General features: G+C 51.7%; 2 protein-coding genes across 2 annotated transcripts; both read right to left on the bottom strand.

Annotated features, from left to right (window-relative positions):
* Positions 1 to 1,834: 1,834 nt before the first annotated feature.
* UV8b_06836 (uncharacterized protein) lies at positions 1,835 to 15,088 on the bottom strand (the record flags this gene model as incomplete). The annotated part of the gene is made up of 3 exons (XM_043144333.1): positions 1,835 to 2,275; positions 2,401 to 14,702; positions 14,797 to 15,088. The coding sequence occupies 3 exons, from the start codon at positions 15,086 to 15,088 to the stop codon at positions 1,835 to 1,837; spliced, it is 13,035 nt and encodes a 4,344-aa protein (XP_043000268.1).
* Positions 15,089 to 16,247: 1,159 nt separating this feature from the next.
* UV8b_06835 (uncharacterized protein) lies at positions 16,248 to 18,036 on the bottom strand (the record flags this gene model as incomplete). The annotated part of the gene is made up of 3 exons (XM_043144332.1): positions 16,248 to 16,663; positions 16,732 to 17,350; positions 17,692 to 18,036. 3 exons carry the CDS (start codon positions 18,034 to 18,036, stop codon positions 16,248 to 16,250), a joined length of 1,380 nt encoding a protein of 459 aa, XP_043000267.1.
* Positions 18,037 to 20,670: the final 2,634 nt, after the last annotated feature.

Below are 20,670 nucleotides of genomic sequence, written 5' to 3'. Positions count from 1 at the left end.
GGGGGGTGAATACCGGACAGGTACGCAGCATGATGCGCGTCGCCAGAAATTCGTGGGCATCGTGGGCATCGCAGGCAACGTGGGCATCGCAGGCAATTCGTGGGCTGAAGGAAGCTGGCAAAGACCAGACGTCCTGATGTCGTGGGTGTACTTGGTGCTCCGCACTGCGCAGTGGAATGAATGTGGAGTACGGAGTACCAGCCCAGCTGGTGCCCGCCGTTCGGCAGCAGGCAGAAGCCACTAGCCAAGGCCATCGCCGCGCTACAATCGACGGATCTGACAGCACCACCCGTCGTCCAAGTCCACTCAAACGTCGCCCCCCCGTCTCGTCGGCATGGAATCAATAGGCTCCCGCGTCCGACGGCGATGTGCGTACCTACCGGGGGAAGTTACCTACCGACCACTGGAGCGGAGCTCCTTCCTGCCCCACTTCCCCAAAGCATCGCCGCCACCGCTCCGCCGCCACCGCTCCGCAGCCCCCCCATCCCCACACCCCTCCCCACGCCCCCGGCCATGATGAAATCAATGCCCCAACCAACCAACGCCTGCTTCGGCCCCGCATCCGCAACAAGCTTGTTTCTCTTCTCCCCCACATCAGAACATCAGACAGCAAACGAACGTACTCCGTACACCACAACCGCAGCGGCTCGCGACATGCTTCGCCAGTGGCAAGTACCTAGGCAGCCACCGCCAAGAGTTTCACTACCTTCCCCAAGCCTTGCCCACACACACACCACACACATCGCACCCATCGCACCCATCATCATCGTCATCATCATCATCCATCCATCCATCCATCCATCCATGTGCGCCACGGCCACAAGCACACCCACCCTCACCTTTTCCCAGTTCTTTCTTCCCCCCCATCGGCGAGGCCTGGTGGCGAGCCCTGCCTTCTACGCGGATGATGAGTCTGTGGAGAAAATCCGAAACGTTCACTGCGCACCTGCAAGCTTTTGCGGGCAGACAGACCACAGGCGGGAAAGAGGGCCACGGGTCACGGGTCACGGGTCACGGGCTCAAGGGAGCAATGATGCAAGCAAAGAGGGGTGGGGGGATGGATATTGGCCCAAAAGGTCTGCGGGCCTTTGCGAGCTGGCCAACCGCGGCGACGCGATCGAGACATGCAAGCAACCCTTACGTCACCACTTGCCCCAGCCGAGACTAACTGGCATGGATTGAATAACCCCGCTCCCCGGCTCCACGGCTCCCCCAATCCAATCCCGCCCCACCAATCACGCCAGTCACGCCAGAGTCACTTGGCCTGTCTCACAGAGGCTCACGTCATGTACCTCGGTGTGCTTCAGCCTCGAGCAGGCCCTTGGCAACACGGCAGGCCGTCAACGTGCCGGCACGTCCGTCTGGCGCCATCTCTGCCATCTTTGCCATCCTTGCCATCTTTGCCATTTTTGCCAACCAGACAGCTGATGAAAGACTGGTGGCCAGGTGCTTCCGCAATGGGCCTCACTGGGCCTCACTGGGCCTCACTGGGCCTCACTGGGCCAGACGTTTCAACTTTGCAGCACCTGTGATAGGGTCCTGTCCATCCCACATCCCAGCCGTCATGTTCCCAGCCGTCATGTTCCCAGCCGTCATGTTCCCAGCCGTCATGTTCACAGCCGTCGTGTTCCCAGCCCTTCTGTTACTTTCGGACACACGCCACAGAGGCAAATGGTTGCTTGCATCTCTAAATCAACGATACAAATAGCGACTGAAACAAAAACGTAAAGCGAATGGCCCAACCTCATTCATCCTCCGGGGTATCAGAGTTTCCTCCACTAAACCGCCAACGCTCTTCCATCATCCATCATCGCATCGTCGACTTCCCCTCTGCTCAAGGGTCCGTCACCAGATTCTCCCCCTGATCAAGCAGCTCCGTCACCCGTCTCAAATCCCTCACCAAGCTGCGCCCCAAGCCCACGAGGAGCAGCTTCTCCGCATTGGCTGGCAGGCCCAGGTACGTCGGCGGTTCGCGTTCTGGCAGCTTGTGGATCCATGCCCTAAACTCTTCCAGGCTCGTTCCTGAAGGAACAAGCAGGCCGCCATCTGGGCCGTCGACCAGCTTGTGCTCAACCTCGTACGCATCGGGCGTGAGCAGAGAGGTGACCAATTGGCCGAGCAGCTTGAAGTCGCCTTCGTCGTCGATTTTTCCGCCATACGTCTCCGTCACCAGATAGCGTATCATCTCCCACGGTATGTTTTGCGGCGCTATGTTGGTTCTGTTGCCAGCCACGCCATCCAGCCACGTGTCGACAATGAATGCCGAACATTCGTACTGTCATCCCATCACCATCATCCCCCTCACGGTTAGCGTGTTGACGTACAATGACGACGGGGGTGGGTTGCGGAAATAACCGCCGCCTGGCTCCTCGGGAGCCGGCCGGGCCATCGTCTACTTACGTCGCTGTCATTGAATTCCCAGAAGCCCTTCCATCCTAGCGTCGGTGCGTATCGTAACCGTTCCTGAGCAACGGCGTGCAAAAACGAGATGAGCAGGTACAGTCGCGTCCTTTCGACGGGACTCTTGGTAGCTCGAGTGGAAAGCGAGGACATCGAGTCCTTCATGTTCGCTCGCACGCCGGCAGGCTGCTCGTACATGAGCACGCGAGATGCGCGCAACAGGTTGACGGGAATCTTGGGGCTTGATTCCATCGACAGGAACAGCCTAAAGTCCTTTTGAGGGTTGAGCGCCTCCATCCGCTTCTCGAGGCTCTGAAGCCAGGTCGGCGCCAAATGGACGTTCTTGACCAACACCCAGGATCCGTTTTGGGCCGCGTTGCTAATGGCCTTGTCGGCGCTGGCCACGCCTTCGTTGGATCCCATTGCAATGTTGGTGCACTTGACCTTCATCCTCTCCACCAGATTGTCCACCTTGTAGCTAGCATCGAAGCCAGGGCTGGACACCAGCGCGACGGGCAGCGTGGCAGACACCTGGGTCACGGTCGCTTGCAGGTCGTCGACAACGTCAAAAATCTCCCTGCCGAATACCCGTCCGACGAAGCGCTCAGCGGCGGGTACGAATCTGTCCATGCGGAAGAGCTTGACGAGCAGCAGCGACAGCAGGCTCTGATCGACCGGGCTCGTGCCGTCCGCCCACACCCGCGGTACTACCGTCTCCGCCAGCTCCTCGGAAAAGAACCTGTCCCAGTCGCTTGTGGCCACGCCGTCCATCTGCTCCTTCAAAACCCTCAACTTCTTGGCCTCGCCAAAGGCTTCGTTCCTCAGCTCAGGAGTGGAAGACAAGTCTTTGCCGTCGATGCGCTTATCCAACACAATGTCAATGAGCGACTTGTCCATCGGGAAAGGAGACGCCTGGGCCAGGAGCATTCCAAGCGTGATTCGGTCTTTCTGAAGCAAGCCAAGAGCCGTCCGTTGAAAGGTGTTGACGAACAGGTCCCTGACGATGATGTCACGGCGGGCGTTGTGATTTGTCTCGTTGGCCAAGCTCTTGTTGCCGTGGAGAACCAGGTGGAAGATGTCCAAGAAGTATTGCAGCGAGAACTGGTAGAAATGGTTGAGGAAGTGAAGCTGGTCCAGCACAGCAAATACCGCGCTGCAGGAGCTGGCAATGACGCCGTACTGCTGCGTGATTTCCTCCACCTCGGCCATGACACCCTCCGTGTTGCTCATCTTGGCCGAAATCTCGGCTGCTTCCGTCTTGAGCCGCTCCAGTGTCTCTATCACGTTGTCATCGTCGAGAATGTTGCCACGCGACTCGTTGAGCGCTTGCAGAAGCTGCTTCTCCAGCTGACGTAGATGAATCTTGAATTCGCCTTGAAGTTTGATGAGGTTGGTACGTCTCTCGTCAACATCGGGTCGCTCGGACTTCAGCACGTCGTTCAGTGACTGTGTTTGCAGCGAGCTCTTGGTGACCGTAAAGTTAACAAACGTCGTCCGGCTACAAATGTCGGGAGCAAACTGCGCTGACGGATCACGTGTCGAAAGGTAGATCCTGAATGCCGGTGAAAAATCAATTTCCTGCTTGCCAAGCTGGATGAGCACGCGGCCGCCGGTCCTTTGGTATTCCTTGTTCAGCACATGATTCAGAATTGGGTCCAAGTGTTCCGCGTCCTGGATGAGGATGGGGTTGCCAAATCGCAGTGAGCTCTCCAGCTGCTTGGTGAAGCTATCATCCAAGAAACTAGTCACTGTCAGTTTTCTCTCCTTGCATTCTCGTTGCAAGAATTCTGTGACCCGTCCCGACGGGTCGATAATGAGCGGATAGCGATTGAATCGTTTGAGTATGATGGCGTTCTCCGTGCACAGTTCATCTACCGGCAGCGTGTTTACTTGCCAGCCGAGTCGCTCGTCTGCAGTCGAGAGGTATTCGGTCACTGGATTAGGCGACTTGTACTCGATTCCCGAGAGGTGAAGCTGGTGACACCATTCGTCCATCATGGACTTTCGAAACGTTTGATCGTACAAGCCACTATAAGCCAGGAAAGCAGAAGCCACGAGGACGTCGCCGACAAGAGTGCTGATCTGCGTCTCAAAAGACTTGCTGCCCTCTTCCCAACGGACTCTCTCGGAGGAAAGGCTGTCCAGTAAGCGAACACTCCGATCAACCTTGAACTGGACTTTGGACATTTCAGCTTTGATGGCCTGGGTTTCGCTGATGAGCGCGGCATACTCAGTCGTGTACCTGTTGATGCTGAACTCGAGCTCGGCAATATTGTTCTCAACCGCTTTTGCTTCCGCCTTGGTCTGCAGGGCTTGCTCTTCAAGCTGGGCAACTTCCTCTTTAAGGGGACCGACCCGGTCTAAGATATCCGAGTAATTTACCTGAGCCGCGACCCATTGAACAAGTGGTCCGCATGCCTTGGAGGCTCTGTTCACCTTTTCAAACGTGAATTCGGGATTGGACAAGAAATCGTTTCGCATCTTGCTCCGCAGTGGTTTCGTCATCAGCTTCCCATTGTCGAACATGATGATGCTGGCAATGAAGTCATCTTTGCGCACAACAGCTTGCACTGCTTTCCAGTCGTTGATCCGGTGACCGAGAAGAGTGCAAACAGCGTCCAGAGCAAGCCTGACGCCCGAAGGCGGGTTGCCCATGGATCGCACTTCTGTCAGGTGCTGCCTCTTGATGTTGCTGACACTTGCCTTGGCTTCCTCGACAGCGGGCTCGGCTTTGGCCAAGTCTTCCAACACGACCTTTCTTCTTTTTGCTACCTCCGCCTCTTGCTTCTCCAGAGCAGCCTGGATTTCCAGAGAGGTATTCTTCCTCTGCTCGGCCTCACGCTGGTCAGCTACCATGCGCTGGAGCTTCTCGTTTGCTTCGGCGTCCTTTTGCTCCAGTTGCGTCTTCTTCTCAGCGAGGCTGACGCGGAGGTCACGCACTTTATCCACCGTGTCACGGAGCTTCTCGAGACCCACATTCAAGTGGCGCTGTTGTTCTTCCAGATCTTCGCGCTTCTCATTGTACAACTTGACGTACTGCCCGACAAAGTCGAGGAAATGTCGAGGGGTCAGGAAGGTAACCTTCTTCTGCTGCTTGTACAGCTTCTCATTGTACCTCTGGAGTGAGTAATGGATGTAAACCATGGAGTTGACGACCGCTTCCCGATGGGATGGAGGCAAGGCGAGACCTCGAAAAGCGACCGGGATAGTATCAGGCGCCTGGAAGGTGCTACGGTCGAGGTCAACCGACTGAGTAAGCTCGCGACCGACCTGGAACAGAGCCTGGTCTGACCAGTCGCCAAACCAGTTGAGCACACATCGGTTGAACAAGGCAGGGCTGGTGGCAACCTTGGATGAGAGCCCGTCCTCCGGCGGGTTCATGGTAAACACAACATGAAGGTTGTTGACGATTTGCTGAGTGAACCATTTGAAGAGCTCTTCTGGGGAATCCAGGTGCAAGTTTTGGCGCTGGGCTCCCTCTTTGCAAGCAGTCATGAGAGCAGCATATTCATCGCCCTCGAACAAGCCTGGAACTTCTGCGTTGGCGAGCAAGGTGTTCATCCGCTCGAGGAAGCCGGAATCCAAAACGTTGGCCTCATCCATGATGAAGCAGATTTTTTCGCCTTTGCAACCGCACCGTCGCAACACATCACGGAGATCTTCATCAAAGTCTTCACCCGAATACTTGCCGTGGACCTTGATCTGAAAGACCTTGAGACCATTCATCCAAGCGACGAACCGCGAAAGGGTAGTCTTACCACTTCCACTTACACCAATGAGAATAAGATGACCTTGCGGTTGCCTGAAAACACGATCGATTCGGAGCACGTGCTCCAAAACGTCGTTAAACAGAATGAGAGGGACGTCAACTTCCTCTTCGCAGAAGGTCTTGAGTCGTGCTTTGACGAATTCACGAAGCTCTTCGCGGTCGACAGGAACGTAGTTCTTCGATAACCAATTGGAAAAGAGAATAGGGCCGCCCAGAGCTTTCGCTTCGTCAATGTTTGGAAAGTGCTCCAACGCGATTCGCCGAACCGCTTCGTCAGTCCATTGTTTCTCGTCCTCGGCAACCAAGCGGTCCTGGAAGAGGCGGAGAGCCTCGTGCGCCCATATACGGATTAATCCTTCAATTGACAGGCTCTCCAGTGGTTTGATAGCTTCATAGACTCCGCGGACCCAGCGTGTGAGTTCACGAGGACTGTAGACGTAGTGAGGCTGGATCTTGGGTGTGAATCTTTGCTGAGATTCAAGATAGAAACGAACCATGGCCTGAGTCAGCGCCTCGGCATAACCACGAAGCGACGGGATGATTTTGAGAACAGCCGAGTTGAACGTGCCGTAGATTTGATTGAGGGACAGCTCTCCGGGGTAATCAACCATGATTAGAGGAGCGTGGCGAAGAAACCTTGCGCCCAGAGGCGTACGGCCAGCGTCTGTCGGCGGGTTACAGGCACCCACAAACTGAATACGGTCCAGAGTCACCCACGACTTGTCGGATGTCCGCCAGAAACCGTTGTGCTCCACAAGTTGACGCAAAAATGAGATTGCACGCTGAGTACCATAATTGTCAGGGGCAGGCAGGTTGATTTCATCACAAAAGACCACAAGCCACCGTCCAATTTGAGTCGGAGAAAGCATCACCCCATTCAACGTCTTCTTGTACTCGCAGTACTGCTCAAAGGTCTTGATAAGTAGGTCGGGCGTAGTGGCGCTAGAAAAGTTGAGACCAACAACTTCCATGTTGGGGAGTTTCCTGAGAGCACTAAACAAGGTCATGGTTTTGCCGGATCCGGGAGGACCGCAAAGCAGCAGAGGCTTATGCTCAGCAAGCCACGAGTAGAGCACATCTTCGTGTCGCACGGTATCCAATGTCGGGATTACGACGTCTGTCTGAATGATCGAGTGAGTGTTGACTTCAATATTCGGTACGTGATTCTGCCACGAGGACCATTCGGCTTTGGGGAGGCTGACGTCAAAGTCGATCAAAGAGCTGCTGCCGTCCAAAGGCGGAGAGCCAAAGCTGGCAAAGGCACAAAGATCATCACCAAAAGATTTTCGATCAGTTAGAGGGCAGTCGCCAGTGAGAGCCCAGACTAGGGCTAGCAACAGCTTTTTCGAGATGAAGGCTTCGATTTGCTCGGCCTCGAGCGGAAAGTCCGAGTGCCGGCCGTTGTATTCAATGGCATCCCGAACAGCCTTGTTGAGCAATGAAAAGAGCGTGTTGAGCACCCGGGCAACGGTAAACTCCATTATATGGCTATACTTCTCTGCTTGTTCAAGCGCTTGGAGAAGGAAGTTTCCAGATGACATGTAAGTTTTCAACAGATTAGCCACCTCGCCTTGGACAACCAGCACCTTGGCGGGAGTCTGGCCAGTGGCGACGCTGTCCTCGTCCAAATCCTCAAAGGGAACACTGCGGAGCCTCTCGAGATAGTTTGCCACCATCATATCTGGTGTGACAGTATCCTCGCTGAACCACACCATACCGCATCGGCTAACAGTAGCCAGTGTGGCATACTTCAAGGTCTCAACCTCGAACATAATGCGGACATTGGGTGGCAAGTTGAGACGTTCGCCGTTGGGCAGCGTGAGGAGTTTGTTGTCGTCCAAAACACTGTTCAGGTTCTCGACCCACTCAGGATCCACGTCGCCGTCGAAGACAATCCAGTGCCGCTTAGAATCCTCGCCACGAAGATTGTCAACAATTTTCCGTAAGATGCTGGTGAACAAGCCGTCAGTCCACTCGCGAGTGGTGGCGTCCAAGTTCCCATACAAGGCTTCCTTTGACATCACTTTTGAATCGATGACGTGAGACATGCCCTCTACTCCTTCCACCTTTTGAAGTGCATCAATCAGTAATCTCCAGGCGGTGGATTTTCCGGTACCCGAGTTACCAACCATCATCACACCGTGATGAATCTTTTGAATCTGGTACAGTTGCAGTACTTTCGTCATCCAAAGCTCAGTCACAACGAGGTGACGCTCATCGGCAATGGTTCGAATAGCTTCTTCCAGCTCCTCAAGGTTGGCAGAAACATAATTAACACCGGGGAAGCAGTCCTTTTCAATACTGGTCAATATATCAACATCAGATTTGATGAGCTTGGGAGCAATCGTTTCTCGGATGCTTTGGACTATGATTTCGGGCTCGACGATTTCCCCGACACCAAGGTTGCTATCGTTTAAGCGAGTCCGCTTTAGCCCACCGGAGCTGACCAGGACACTCTTCAAAGCACGTAAACCAAAGTCATAGTGTGCCTGTTTCGATAGCTTGCGCGAGCATTCGTCAAAGAATGGCACTGTTTGTTTGGACAGCTGCTTAGCCTGATTGAAACCTTGTGAGTAAAGCATGACCTCGGCAATCAGCTCCTTGTCTGGCTTGGACATTGCCACACTGCGGAACAGTTTTTTCAAGTTGTCGGGCAGGTTGGATCGCCCAGCATAACCAGGGTTCATAGTGATGAAGATTCCTGTATTTTGGTTGACGCTCAGCTGTCGACCAACAAGCTCAATCTGGGATGTGTGATTCTCGGCCCCTTGTTTGAGTCCAAGCTGGATGTTCTGGATCTGCTGCGAGACGGCGGAGAGAATTCTTTCTTCAAGTCGATTGAACTCATCAAAACAGCCCCAGGCTCCGACCTGGCAAATGCCCAGAAAGATTCTGCCCATGGCCTGGAAGTCAAAGGTGTCATCACAGCAAAACACGAGGGTGAATCTACCCAGCTGGACACCCAGCGCTTTGACAGATTCTGTTTTCCCCGTACCTGCAGGGCCATACGGCGAACCACCCAGGCGCTGGCATAGAGCCTGGGTGAGTGTGAGGAAGCAGCGATCAGTAAGAGGCGTCCGAACCAGGCGATCGGGAACACCAAGATACTCAAAACCGTAATTGAGTCTGGCATTGGCCATCTTGACGTGAAGACGGTCGAGAAACGGTTTTTCAGGAGCATAAACATATCTCATTTGCAGCTGCCAGAGATAATGACCATTGGAATTCGCATTGTTCTTGATGAGCTTTTCAATAACATCCCGCTGGTGGACGCATTCGGTGATCATTTGCTCGCACTTCTTTCGCTGAATAACTCCGAGATCGCCTAAAACGGTCTCTGCAAGCGCACGAAGCACCTGCACTTCTCTTTCGAACAGAGTTTGCAGAGTCTGTCCACCAGCAGCCAGCGACTCTTCAACAGCAGTCGTCCATGCCACCTGTGTGGCGAGAACAACGATCTGACTGGGGAATGCTTCCATGAAAAGGTTCAGAGAGGCACTGTCAATGATCTCGGACTCCAAAATGGGGGTGTACTGGTCTACGGCTTCGGCCAGCAGTTCGGCTAGGGTGGCTTTCATGCCGCCCTCAAGTAATGCCAACCAGTCGTTGATGCGAGGCGTCTTTGCCAGAGAAACCTCCTTCTTCAGCTGAACTACCTCTCCCTCTTTCGACGTAAACCCGGAAATGACAGTTTCATCGTCCATGACTAGTCCCGACAACCCAGCAAACATCTTCTTGAAATGCTTAGCAATACGGAGTGTGTCGTTGCTATTGCCAATCATTTCTAAAAGATCCTCGTCGCCGACAAAATAAAACCTTGGGAAGGAAACCCTCTCCTTTTCCAGATATTCGCCCAAGGCTTTCTGGATCTTGTTCAGCATTTCCGCCAACCGTTCCAATGATTTCTGTACATTGGGAATGTTCAGAACATCCAAGACATACGGCGTCTTATTAGCCTTCTTCATGACCGCCAAGAACTCGCTGTTGATGTTCTGGAACCGACCAGATTCAATGGGAAGAAGGTGCTTAATGTCTGCGTTGCCCGTGAAAACACCTTCTAGATAGACCCACTGACGTTGAACATCGATCCAGACATCGAAGAGAACGTGAACGCGATTCAACTTGTCTTCCCACGAGACTGCCTCTTCTTCAAACTCTTTGTAGTATGGCGAATGCTTCATGGCTTGCAGCGAGTTAAGGTTTTCACTACATTTGGCGAAAAGGTCATCCCACCCGCGTATCAGGCGGCACTTGTTCTGGTAGTTGACCATTTCCAAAGCATAATTCTGCCATGTCTCACGAACTTGCTTTAAAAACTCTTCAAGTGCCATCTCGCCCTGGGCTTGGGCAATAATATCCTTGACAATGGCTTCCGTAGCGACAAGATTGAGATCCCAGACATCACCCAAAGTCATGGAGCTCGGTGAGAAGCGTTTCTGAGGCTTTATTTTCTTGTAGATTTTGACCCAGTGACGTTCACGGATTGCATCCGACTTCAAATCGGACAGGGTGGGATTAACCTTGAGGAAGCCACGTAACACAGACTGAACATGCTCAAAGGCTGCATACTGTCTCATTCTGCTGGGCATCTCCTTGGTGCTTTTGATGAGGTCGTCGACCTTGGATCGAATCTTACGGGGCTGAACAGCAGTCCAAAGAGTCTCGCGAGTTTCATTAAGACTCGACCAGATGGTGGACAAATTAGACCAAACAGACTGGAAATCGCGGACTTCTTCCAATGTGGCATCGAGTGTGCTATCGCCGCCAGTAGGTATGTCGAGAGCTTCCTTTGCTTTCGCCACTTGCTGGAAATCATCCTGTAAGCTAGCGATGCGAGTTTCGAAGACGGTCAAAGTGGCCGAGGCAACATCAGGTTGAATGGTACCAGAGACAGGTTTCTCTTCATTCCACTGTGTGATGGTTTCGACGATACGCTCATTGACAAGCTTGTCCTGTGCGATAATATTGGCTCGCATAGCGTCAGATTGTTCTTCCATGATACGTGACTTCTTCTCCAGTATCTCTCTCAGCGACTCCCATTGACTATCGATTTGCTCAATGTGAAGCCAGTCGTTGGGGAAACGGTATCGTTGTCGGACCAACGTGGACTGACCCTGTCTAAACAAGTCAATCTCGGGAGCCCATAACTTGACATTCCGCTTGCAGCTCTGCACGGCGGTGATGAACTGCACTGTCTGGGCGGTTGAGGAGGTGTCGGTACTCTGGCCCTCGAGCTGCTTGCGGGCCCTTTCGATTTCGGCGTTGACATCACGCATCCGATTTCCGAGCCTGCTGGCAAACTTGATCAAGATTTCGTGTTGCCATTGATCGTATTTTGCGTTTACCTTGGTCTGCACCTGATCGTAGTCCACTGTGACATGACCAAAAGACCGGCTTACTTCTTGTGTGTCAAAGGTTGTACGAACTTTACGGATGTCCTGCAGACACTCAAGCCAGCGCGGTAGATGGTCCCCAAGCATGTCGTACACCTGCTCAGACTGGAGATCCCAGAGCGACTGGAATTGAAGCCATTTATCTACATATGCGCCAATCTCTTCGAGTTTCTTCTCGACAGACACGTGAACACGGTGCAGCATGTCGGCGCACTGAGTCGGTAAGTCGGTAAATCGAGGCTCGTCAAGCGAAGTCGTGCTGAGCGTCATTTGATAGCGGGCAGCTTTAATCTTTTGTTGGTTGCATACAATGCCCAGCCAATCATGTAATTGCAGAAACCAGCTGGCTCTGGCGAATTCCAACGGCGGGTCGAGATAAATTACTTGATTGCGCATAGCCAACTCGAGGACAAGTCGCTTTATAGTTGGGCCATCTGGCTTAACCTCTTCCTCTGTTGCCTTTTTACGTCGGAAATCGACCGCGGTTTCATCCTCAAATGCTTTTACCCAAGCATTGATAGCATCACACAGGCGGCCCAGCAGGAGCGAGCGGATCTTTTGGTTCAAGTCTCGCACCCAAAAGTCCAGGTTGACATACTGCTCCAAGTTCAACTGGTCCACCGCGGCTTGAATGGTACTGAGTCGGGACTGAAACGAAGATGGCTCATATGTGCAGCTACCAATTTCCTTGAGAGCTTGCTCGATCGTGACATGAATGTGGCTGAGTGCCACAGCTTTGCTCTGCAGAACTGACACTGCAGCCGCAAATGTCCGAATAAACATGCCGTGCTTGCTTTCGTTGTTCTTGGAAAGCGCGAATTCCGGACCACCGGGAAGTATGGGACGCGTCTGCCGCTGCTCAGCGTAAAACAGCTCATGCGAGTTGATGAAGGATTCCCAACGCAAGGGAACGCCCTCGCCGATAAGCTTATAAACATCGTTGCGATAGCCGTTGAGCAGCACTGATTCTTCGCCCATTGCGGAGGTTTGCCGCAAGGTCTGAGACAATGTCCTGACGCTTTCCATCAAGCTGACGGCATAGGGGTATACCCTTTTGGCGTCTTTGGAAACGGTGGCAACAGCATGTGGCACAGAGTAGGATTGCCATGTCAAGTTCCTGGTTTCTTTGAAGAGAGTGATTATTTGCGGGTCAAAGTTGACGGCAAGTTCAAGAATACCTCCAGCGGAGCGAACGCGAGCAATTTCGAACAATTGGCCAGATATCGATATCTTCCGCCGGCTGACATCAGTAAGCCAAGCTTCATAAATCCTACCGGTGTCGAGCTTATGCTTGAATAACTCGCTCTCTTCTTGCAACTTGTGACCTTCAGCATGAAGAGTCCAATCAGGGCCGAGGACAGCCTCGACCTTTCGCATGTAGCCGTCCAGCTGTAGTTCGATTTGACGAGCCCAAATGATTGCTCCAGAAACAGGCGGGATATCGCGAAGTTGAGCCATGGCATGAGCTTCGGAGTGGCCGTATTGCTGCTTGAATCGCTCGTGGAGACCATTGATCGCTTGCTTGACATGATCCATAAGCTGGTTCTGATATTCCTGGATGGCACCACGTATTTTCGGGCGCACGAAGAGGGCATTGAACTTGGAAAAGACTCGAAACATTTCGTTGGCGGTTTTTGCGGTGGCAAGACGGTCTCGTAGCCGGGCAATGATGGAATTCTCTACTCGCGTAGTCCGCTCATTGTACAAATTCTCTGCTCGTACCCATCGCTCTTTACCATGCTCAGTGACGTCGAGCAAATCCACATTTAGCAAGGCTTCCCAAGCCTGCTTGACCTCCTCAACTGCGTCGACGTCGCCAATTTCTTCCACGAGTACGCCATTATTTCCGTTCATCTCCGTTACTCCAGGAATAGTGGCTTTTGGTCCAAGAACGTTGACAATCGTTCTTTGCAACTGCTCGTGGTTATCGCGGAAGGTACCAACGTATTTGATGCGGGATTCGAGTTCGGAATGCTTCTTGTTGATCTTGATGGGGATAAATTTCTCGTTCCTGCGACGAGTGACTTCGCGAGCCACGTTGGTGAACTCTTTGACATTTTCCTCCCAGGCACGAAATATGCCATCACAGGTGTTCGTCAGGGCTTGAAATTGTTGGTAATCGAGGTTCACCAACTCTGTGCCGGGCAGCAGTCGGTGCAGCACATCGTCGAGGTCGGCGGAAATGGCTTCCACAAGAGGGAGAGCTCGTCGAATGGGATAGGGGCAGATCCTTAACTTTTTGTTCAAATGGCCAAAAATTTGGGAGATGGCCTCTTGAACCTTGGGTAACGAAGTGGCCGACAGAAGCTCATCCAAAGGAAAGTCTCGCATAAGCTGGTTGTACTTTTGTACTTTTTCCATTGCCTCCTTCAATCCCGTATCGGCGGTGAAACTGACAGTGGCCTGGAATCGCTTCGCATGTTTGAGAATCTCGAGAGTGAAGAGAACGCCGTCGCTTCGGAGTTGGCCCTCGATGCCTTCCAGAGCAGATTCCATGGATAGCCAGAAATTTACTTCTTGACTGGCAGTGCTAAATTCTTGGCTCGCATTTGACGATGGATCCTTGGTCATCTTGGTAATGCCCTGGATTGACTTTATCCAAGTATTGACGTTGGCTTGCAACCTGTTGAGAAAGGTACTGTCTTGTAGCAGATTCTGCGGGATCGCCTCGATCGACGGCTTGGTATGCCGTGCTTCAGATTCGTCAAGAACACTCTGAACGATGGAGTGAAACGCCAACGATATCTCAGGAATGTCGACATTTTGTTGCAAGTGCAAGAGACTCAGCTCGAGATCGTTCAGTCTCTTCTTCGTTACCGGAATGCCCGTCTTGGCATCGACGTCGGAGCGGCCCCTGGATCCGTTTGCGAGATGCTGGCTCCTCGTATTTGCATCAAAATAGGGGACTAGAGCATAATGGACTTGAGAATGAAGAACCTCCCATGGGGAAAGGGAGGCACCTTGTTCTCCGGCGCTGGTGCCAAAGGATGCAGGGCCAGGTAAGTTAGTAATGAATATTTGAGACGTCAGGGGTCTAGTAGGATCGATGGGCTGCGGCGTCTTGAGCAAAACGAGGGATGCCACCGTTGTGGCAGACGAAGAAATCTCCGTCGAAAGGGTATAACAAAACGAGGTGGCAACTATGTATGAGGAGGACGGAGAAGCATGGTATTAGCCGTGTCGAGTTTACCCTTGAGTGTCATTGTACTACAGGTTCATATTTGGAGCTCTTACCAAGAGACTCTGTTCCGTTGTCGGCAACTGAAGAATGTACAATGTCTTTTTGGATATAGAGGACGTTCTGGGTATCATTAGCAAAACGGGTGCAACGAGAAAGGGTTTCGGCATAACGGCTGTTGTGCAGCAAATTTCCAGGCTGCTCAAGCTCATCTCTGGTAGTTCCGAGGGCGACCTGGCAAACGGCGACGAGGTGCTCAATCACGCGTTCGGGTTCAATCGTTGGGAAAGCTGAAGACCCGTTTGCGGCAGCCACAGGGCTCTGCGCCGGAGCAGATGACACCTCCATGGCTGCAGAGACCAGACTGAAAGGTCAAGTCAAAGGGTGAGGAGTGGTCACAGGAAACGGCTCATCTCCGAGAAGGGAAGATGTTTGTTCGCGAGGGTCGGAAGGGAAGTGTGCCGAAAAGTGTCGCGCGAAATTTCGAGAACAAGGTGGCCCTCAAGGGAGATGCGTCGGGTCTCAGGGGTGGGTTTAAATTGGGCTTGCGAGGCTCGCAGTGAACATGGGAAGCCGAAGGACAGTGCCTCTCGAAAGAAGTCGGGTCCAACGATAATAGGACGGCAAGAGTAAAAGGAGTAGGAGAGCTCTGGCAGACGACGAGCAAGGGGAAAAGGCCCAAGGGTGAAGCTGTCAGGACAAGGAAGGCTTCAATATCTTGTCAGGAATTTGTTTCGCCACATTCAGGTACCGATAAGGAAGGCCTGGGGCTTGGGAGGGATGGAAACATTGACGCAGTGGAGACCAGCAGCTCCCGTGCCAACTCCCGTCTGTCTGGTGCTTGGCACTTGACTGCTCAGGCAAACGCGACCCTGAATGGTGGGACCCACCCCTGGCGCGGATGCGCGATTGACGGCACCGATTGACGGCATGTCATGTGCCTAGCATTCATTACTCCGTACAACCGCCGTTGACAGTACCAGACACCCTCTGCCCAGCACTGTCCACTGCTACGGATGCTCCCTGGTGCAGACTCAGTTGACATTGACGTTCTGCACAACTCAATCGCACCCGGTGACGGCATTTTGACCAAGTGTATATATCAAGCACAAAACAAAATAATTCATCGCGAATTGGACGTACAATTCCGTTCAACAAATCGCTGCCGCTCCTCGCAAGCTGCTCAACTCGCATGACCTCGCATGACCCGTCTTCTTTTCGTTGTCCCAACCCAAAAAAACCAACCCACATCGCAATTCCAAATGCCTGCCGAGACTTCCCTGCGGGAGGAGGATCCGAGCACGGATCAGTCCAGCCAACGTAATCTTTCTCCAAGAAAAACGCCGTTCCAGTCAAGTGACCGAGAAATGAACCCCTACCAAGGCTTCGTGTACACAGACATGCAATAAAGGGCTCCCAGTTATAAAAAAAAAAAAAAAGAAAAAAAGAAAAAAAAAAACGTTGCAAGATGATCGGTCAACGACAACTAGCGCGATATATTCTGAATTCAAGGTCCTGGGTTTCCCCCGATTGCCGAGACACCGTCTGTTCCTGCAAGTCTCTCCCGTTGAACCATGACTCTTTCATTACAAATGTCGATGAACATCTCGAAGCGCTTAATCAGCTTCTCCTTTTCCGCTAATTGAGATTTTAGGCTCTCGATTTCTTTCCGATTCTCTTCCTCCATCTTTTGCATATCTTCGCGTGATTTGGCAAGTTCTCGTCGGAGATCGGCACGAATCCGGTCCTCTGGCGACTGTTGGGGTTTGGTGTATATGGCCGGCCTATTCTCTGCCAAGCCCGTCGCCACTTTCTGGGGGTTCCGGTTTATAGCAGCCCTGGCATTGTAGATATCTCTGGGCAAGAGGTGGCAATCGGGGTTTTCGTTTTGCAGAATGGTTAGTGTTTCAGATACGCCTGCGCCTGCGATAGGGTTAGCACAAGTGCTATTGGTAGATATTAAACCTTCTGGCAGGTTTTTGTTTGCGTACCGTTTTCCTTGAGCTGTTTCACGGCAGCAACCATCTTGCTGTCCAGTTTTCTGGCTGCTGGATGATTCGAAGGGCTCTCACTTGGCCCGTGGTTGTGTTGCAGATGTGCGGGATCAGGGCGGTAGCGAATGGTCCACTGGGTTCGCTGTTCAATCGCGAAGAAGCCAAAGGGACAGTCGCATTTCCGTGACGATGTTTTGCGTTTTCGAGATTCCGGACTCACGCGGCTTGGTGGTTTTCCGGCACGGTCGCAGACGAAGAGAACCTTTTTTAACCCAGGTACCGTCTTTTTGGAGCGGCCAATAACAATAGCGTAACCAACAGAGGTGCAGTATCGCAGCACTGCTTTCTGCACCGCTTCCAACGTAGGATAGCTTCCACCTTCGGGTGGCGGAGACATCATCTCCCCCATCGGCTGTGACGGAATGTAAGAAGGGCTCATGAGTTTCGAATCCAGTCCATTAGTATCTGTATCCCCATCCTGATGGCCATCGACGTCCATTTCGCTGTCTGCTTGATTTCCTTGCTGTTGAGGTATGTTTGCGGCAGGCTGTTGCGGAGAAGCCTGCACCTGGTTGATCTGCTGAACCTGCTGCAACTGCTGTGGCTGCGGAGGGGCCTGCTGTTGGGTCAGTTGATGTTGTGAGGGCTGAGGAGTTGATTGTTGCGGAGTTGACTGTGGAGTGATTTGAGCTTGTGGTTGCTGCTGCTGCTGCTTCTGTTGTTGTTGTTGCTGTTGTTGCTGTTGCTGTTGTTGCTGTTGCTGCTGCTGCTGTTGTTGTTGCTGCTGCTGCTGCTGCTGCTGTTGCTGCTGTTGCTGTTGCTGTTGCTGTTGCTGTTTCTGCTGCTGCTGTTGTTGTTGTTGTTGTTGTTGTTGATGTTGCTGCTGCTGCTGCTGCTGAGTTTGCTGTTGAGGTGTTGACTGTTGTGAGCGGCTGAGAGGTTGGTGAGGCTGGACACTCTGGCGGCCCTGATGGCCAGGGTGTGCCGGATGAGCTTGAAGCGCCGGATGTGCCGCGTGTTGTTGGTGCTGTTGGTGTTGTTGGTGCTGTTGCTGATGTTGCTGATGTTGCTGATGGGTTTGATGACCTGCATGCTGTTGGTGATGCGCTTGTTGTTGAGGATGTGCCTGATGCTGTGCGTGATTCGGATGGCCAGGATGGGCTTGATGGGTTGCATGCTGCTGTTGTTGGTGTTGGTGGTGTTGTTGTTGCTGTTGTTGTTGCTGCTGATGCTGGTGTTGATGCTGGTGCGGGTGCTGATGCTGGTGCTGATGCTGATGTTGATGGGACAGAATAGTGTCATGCTGTACGGATTGGCTCATGGATCCGGGGAACATCATGGGCGGTGGGTTCGGTTGGGGTGGCATCTGCTGCCTCGGCGGCGCTGCCCTCTGTCGCTGCACATTGAGTGCATTTGGCTGGACAAGCGAGTTTGCAGCCCGCGCAGTCGGATGGCCATTGGGGATATTAGGGTTTACTGGCGGGTTGGCAAAGAGGTGAGGAGGATATGACCCCGGGGGTGGTTGCTGCGACGTGTAGCCCTGGGGTTGGTACGGCGATGAAGCGTGAGGAGCCGGCGATTGCTTGTTGGGCTGGTGCTGGTGCTGATTTGCGTGGGTTGGAGGGAAGCCAGCGCTTCGCCTGAGGCTAGCTTGCGAGAAATTCAAGGCGGCGTGGGCATTGGAGCCGGACGGCCCCAGGCTCGACATGGTGAATCTAGCCCCGTGGTTTCGCGATCGGTGCCAGAATACCACACAAAAAGCTGGGAGATGACGCAGCGATGAGTGAGTGAGGAGGGTGGGAGGCTTGGGAAGAGGAGGAGGACGGGCGGGACGTGTCGGAGAACAACAAGCGATCTGGAGGTATGCTGCTTGTCAAGCCAAACCAACAGACGCGTCAAGAGACTTGGCGCTTCAGCTCCCCTCACCGTTCTCGTTCTGGCGGTCGGCCTGCCGCTCGACGTCGACGAAGGCGTCCGTCCTTGCCGCTATTGAAGCTATCGTCGATTTCAGAAGTGAGGATGGAACTTGAACAAGAGACGGGCTTCGCTACGGAAACCCTGGACCTGGTTTGGGGGTGTCGATAATGGGTTGGAGGAGGTGTGGAAGTGTGCGCCCAGGAGAGGTGTGGGCAGAGGGGAGGAGTGAGCAGGCCAGACAAGAGTGTGTGGGCGTCGTTGCAAGGGGCGGGGGGGGGGGGGGGGGGCAAACAGGCGGGAAAAAAAAAAAAAAAAAAAAAAAAAAGAGACGGGGAAAAAGGCAGAGAAATGAAAGACGGGTCTTCCGCGGAGGGAGGAGGTATCGGAGGGAAATTGGCTTGTCTGTAATATGGATATCGGTCATGTCCGAGGTCGGATGTACTGAGTTCCCCCTAGATCAGTAGGCCCTTAGGGGTACCCCTTTTCCCACTATAAATAGCTAGGAACACAAGTCTCTTCGAGGAGACTTAATTCCTTCAATCAAGCATTATCGCATCTTTCCCTATACATTCTGACATAGTAGCAATTGCGTAAATATCACAATAAAACCTCATTGTTATCCCTTACCTTATAGCCCAGCCTTAAGATCAACTGTTATCTTTATTTTGCTGTAAAAGCCACTGTTTTCTAGATCCTATTTGAGTAAGCTCTAGGTTCCCTATTGAATCCGTCAAAAGCCTTATTACTAATATACTCGTGTGGCCTTATCAATCAAAAAAGGAGGCTATTCAGGCAGAAAGTCGCGATATTTCCTTTAAAATTATATAACCGATATCTTAACCACTATTTTCATTAGATCAATTCATGCCCTAAACACTATTATTAGCGAAAATAGGTACTATTACTAATAATAGCTCCAAACCAGCAGTTAAGCTAATATCCCGATATAATTAGGATATCTAGTATAATTATATTCAAAAGTATAAAGGACTGACCCTAGGGCGGCTGCAAATAAGCATCGATAATATATATTAAATAGACTAAAGAGGAAGGAGAAGGATCTAAATAGGAACCTTCTATCTAGTCTATTTATATCCTAATCGTAATATGTATCGGAGTCCTAATATAGTCCTATAACTCCATCTATCGCCCTTTTTAGGCTAAACGCAGGCGCAGCCTAAGTCCTAGCCATATTATGGCGCGGGTATAGCCCGTGCCCGTAATATACCCCCCTCCTCCACCTTAGAATCAGAAGAATATTATCTAAAGTTATCCTCTTTATATATCGCCCCCTAATTAAAACCTCTTATAGCCCTCTAAAATAACCTTAATTAGATATATAGGATATTAATCGGGCGTGTAGATATGCCAATATATAACCGATGTAAATATAGCAGGGGCTAGAATCGGTATACTCTAGGCAGATATAATAAAATCTTATCGAAGCTAATCGTAATACTATCAGCTAGAAGGAATTATATTATAGCTATCGTAAAGTAGAAAAATTTTATTATTAGCTATCGGTTAGGAATCTATCTATACTAAGGCTTTTTCCCTTATCTGTTTCTCTTTTGCACTTCTTTCTTCCTCTTTTTATCTTTATACCTACCGTTATTAAGGCTATTATTCCTAATAGTAAGTCTATAGCTTTACTACTATCGTAAGGATTATCCCTATTAATAGAATTATACTATTAAAAGTTCCTAGCTTATTCGTATCGGATCTGTATAGTAAATCGTCCGGTACTAATAAGTATCTAAGTCCCCCCCTATTTGCTATTACGTTAGATTTATTACTATATTATCTAGAAGACTAATAGATAAAAGTATGCCTATTGGCTAAAACCCTCTTATAACCGTATTAGGTCTATCCTAAGTATCTGCCGGAGACCCTGGAAATGCCAGGCATAGAAGAGGTTTTTAGCTAAAAATGCTATTATAGCCGCTATAGTTTATACCCTCCTTAGGACGGTCGTATATTTCCCCCCTTAGCTTTAAGCTTATTATTATTTCTAATAAT

Source organism: Ustilaginoidea virens, chromosome 5 (assembly GCF_000687475.1).
Source record: "Ustilaginoidea virens chromosome 5, complete sequence".
NCBI classification, from domain to species: domain Eukaryota; kingdom Fungi; phylum Ascomycota; class Sordariomycetes; order Hypocreales; family Clavicipitaceae; genus Ustilaginoidea; species Ustilaginoidea virens.
The sequence above is the reverse complement of the archived record's forward strand: the minus strand, read 5'-3'. Positions and strand labels throughout refer to the sequence as shown.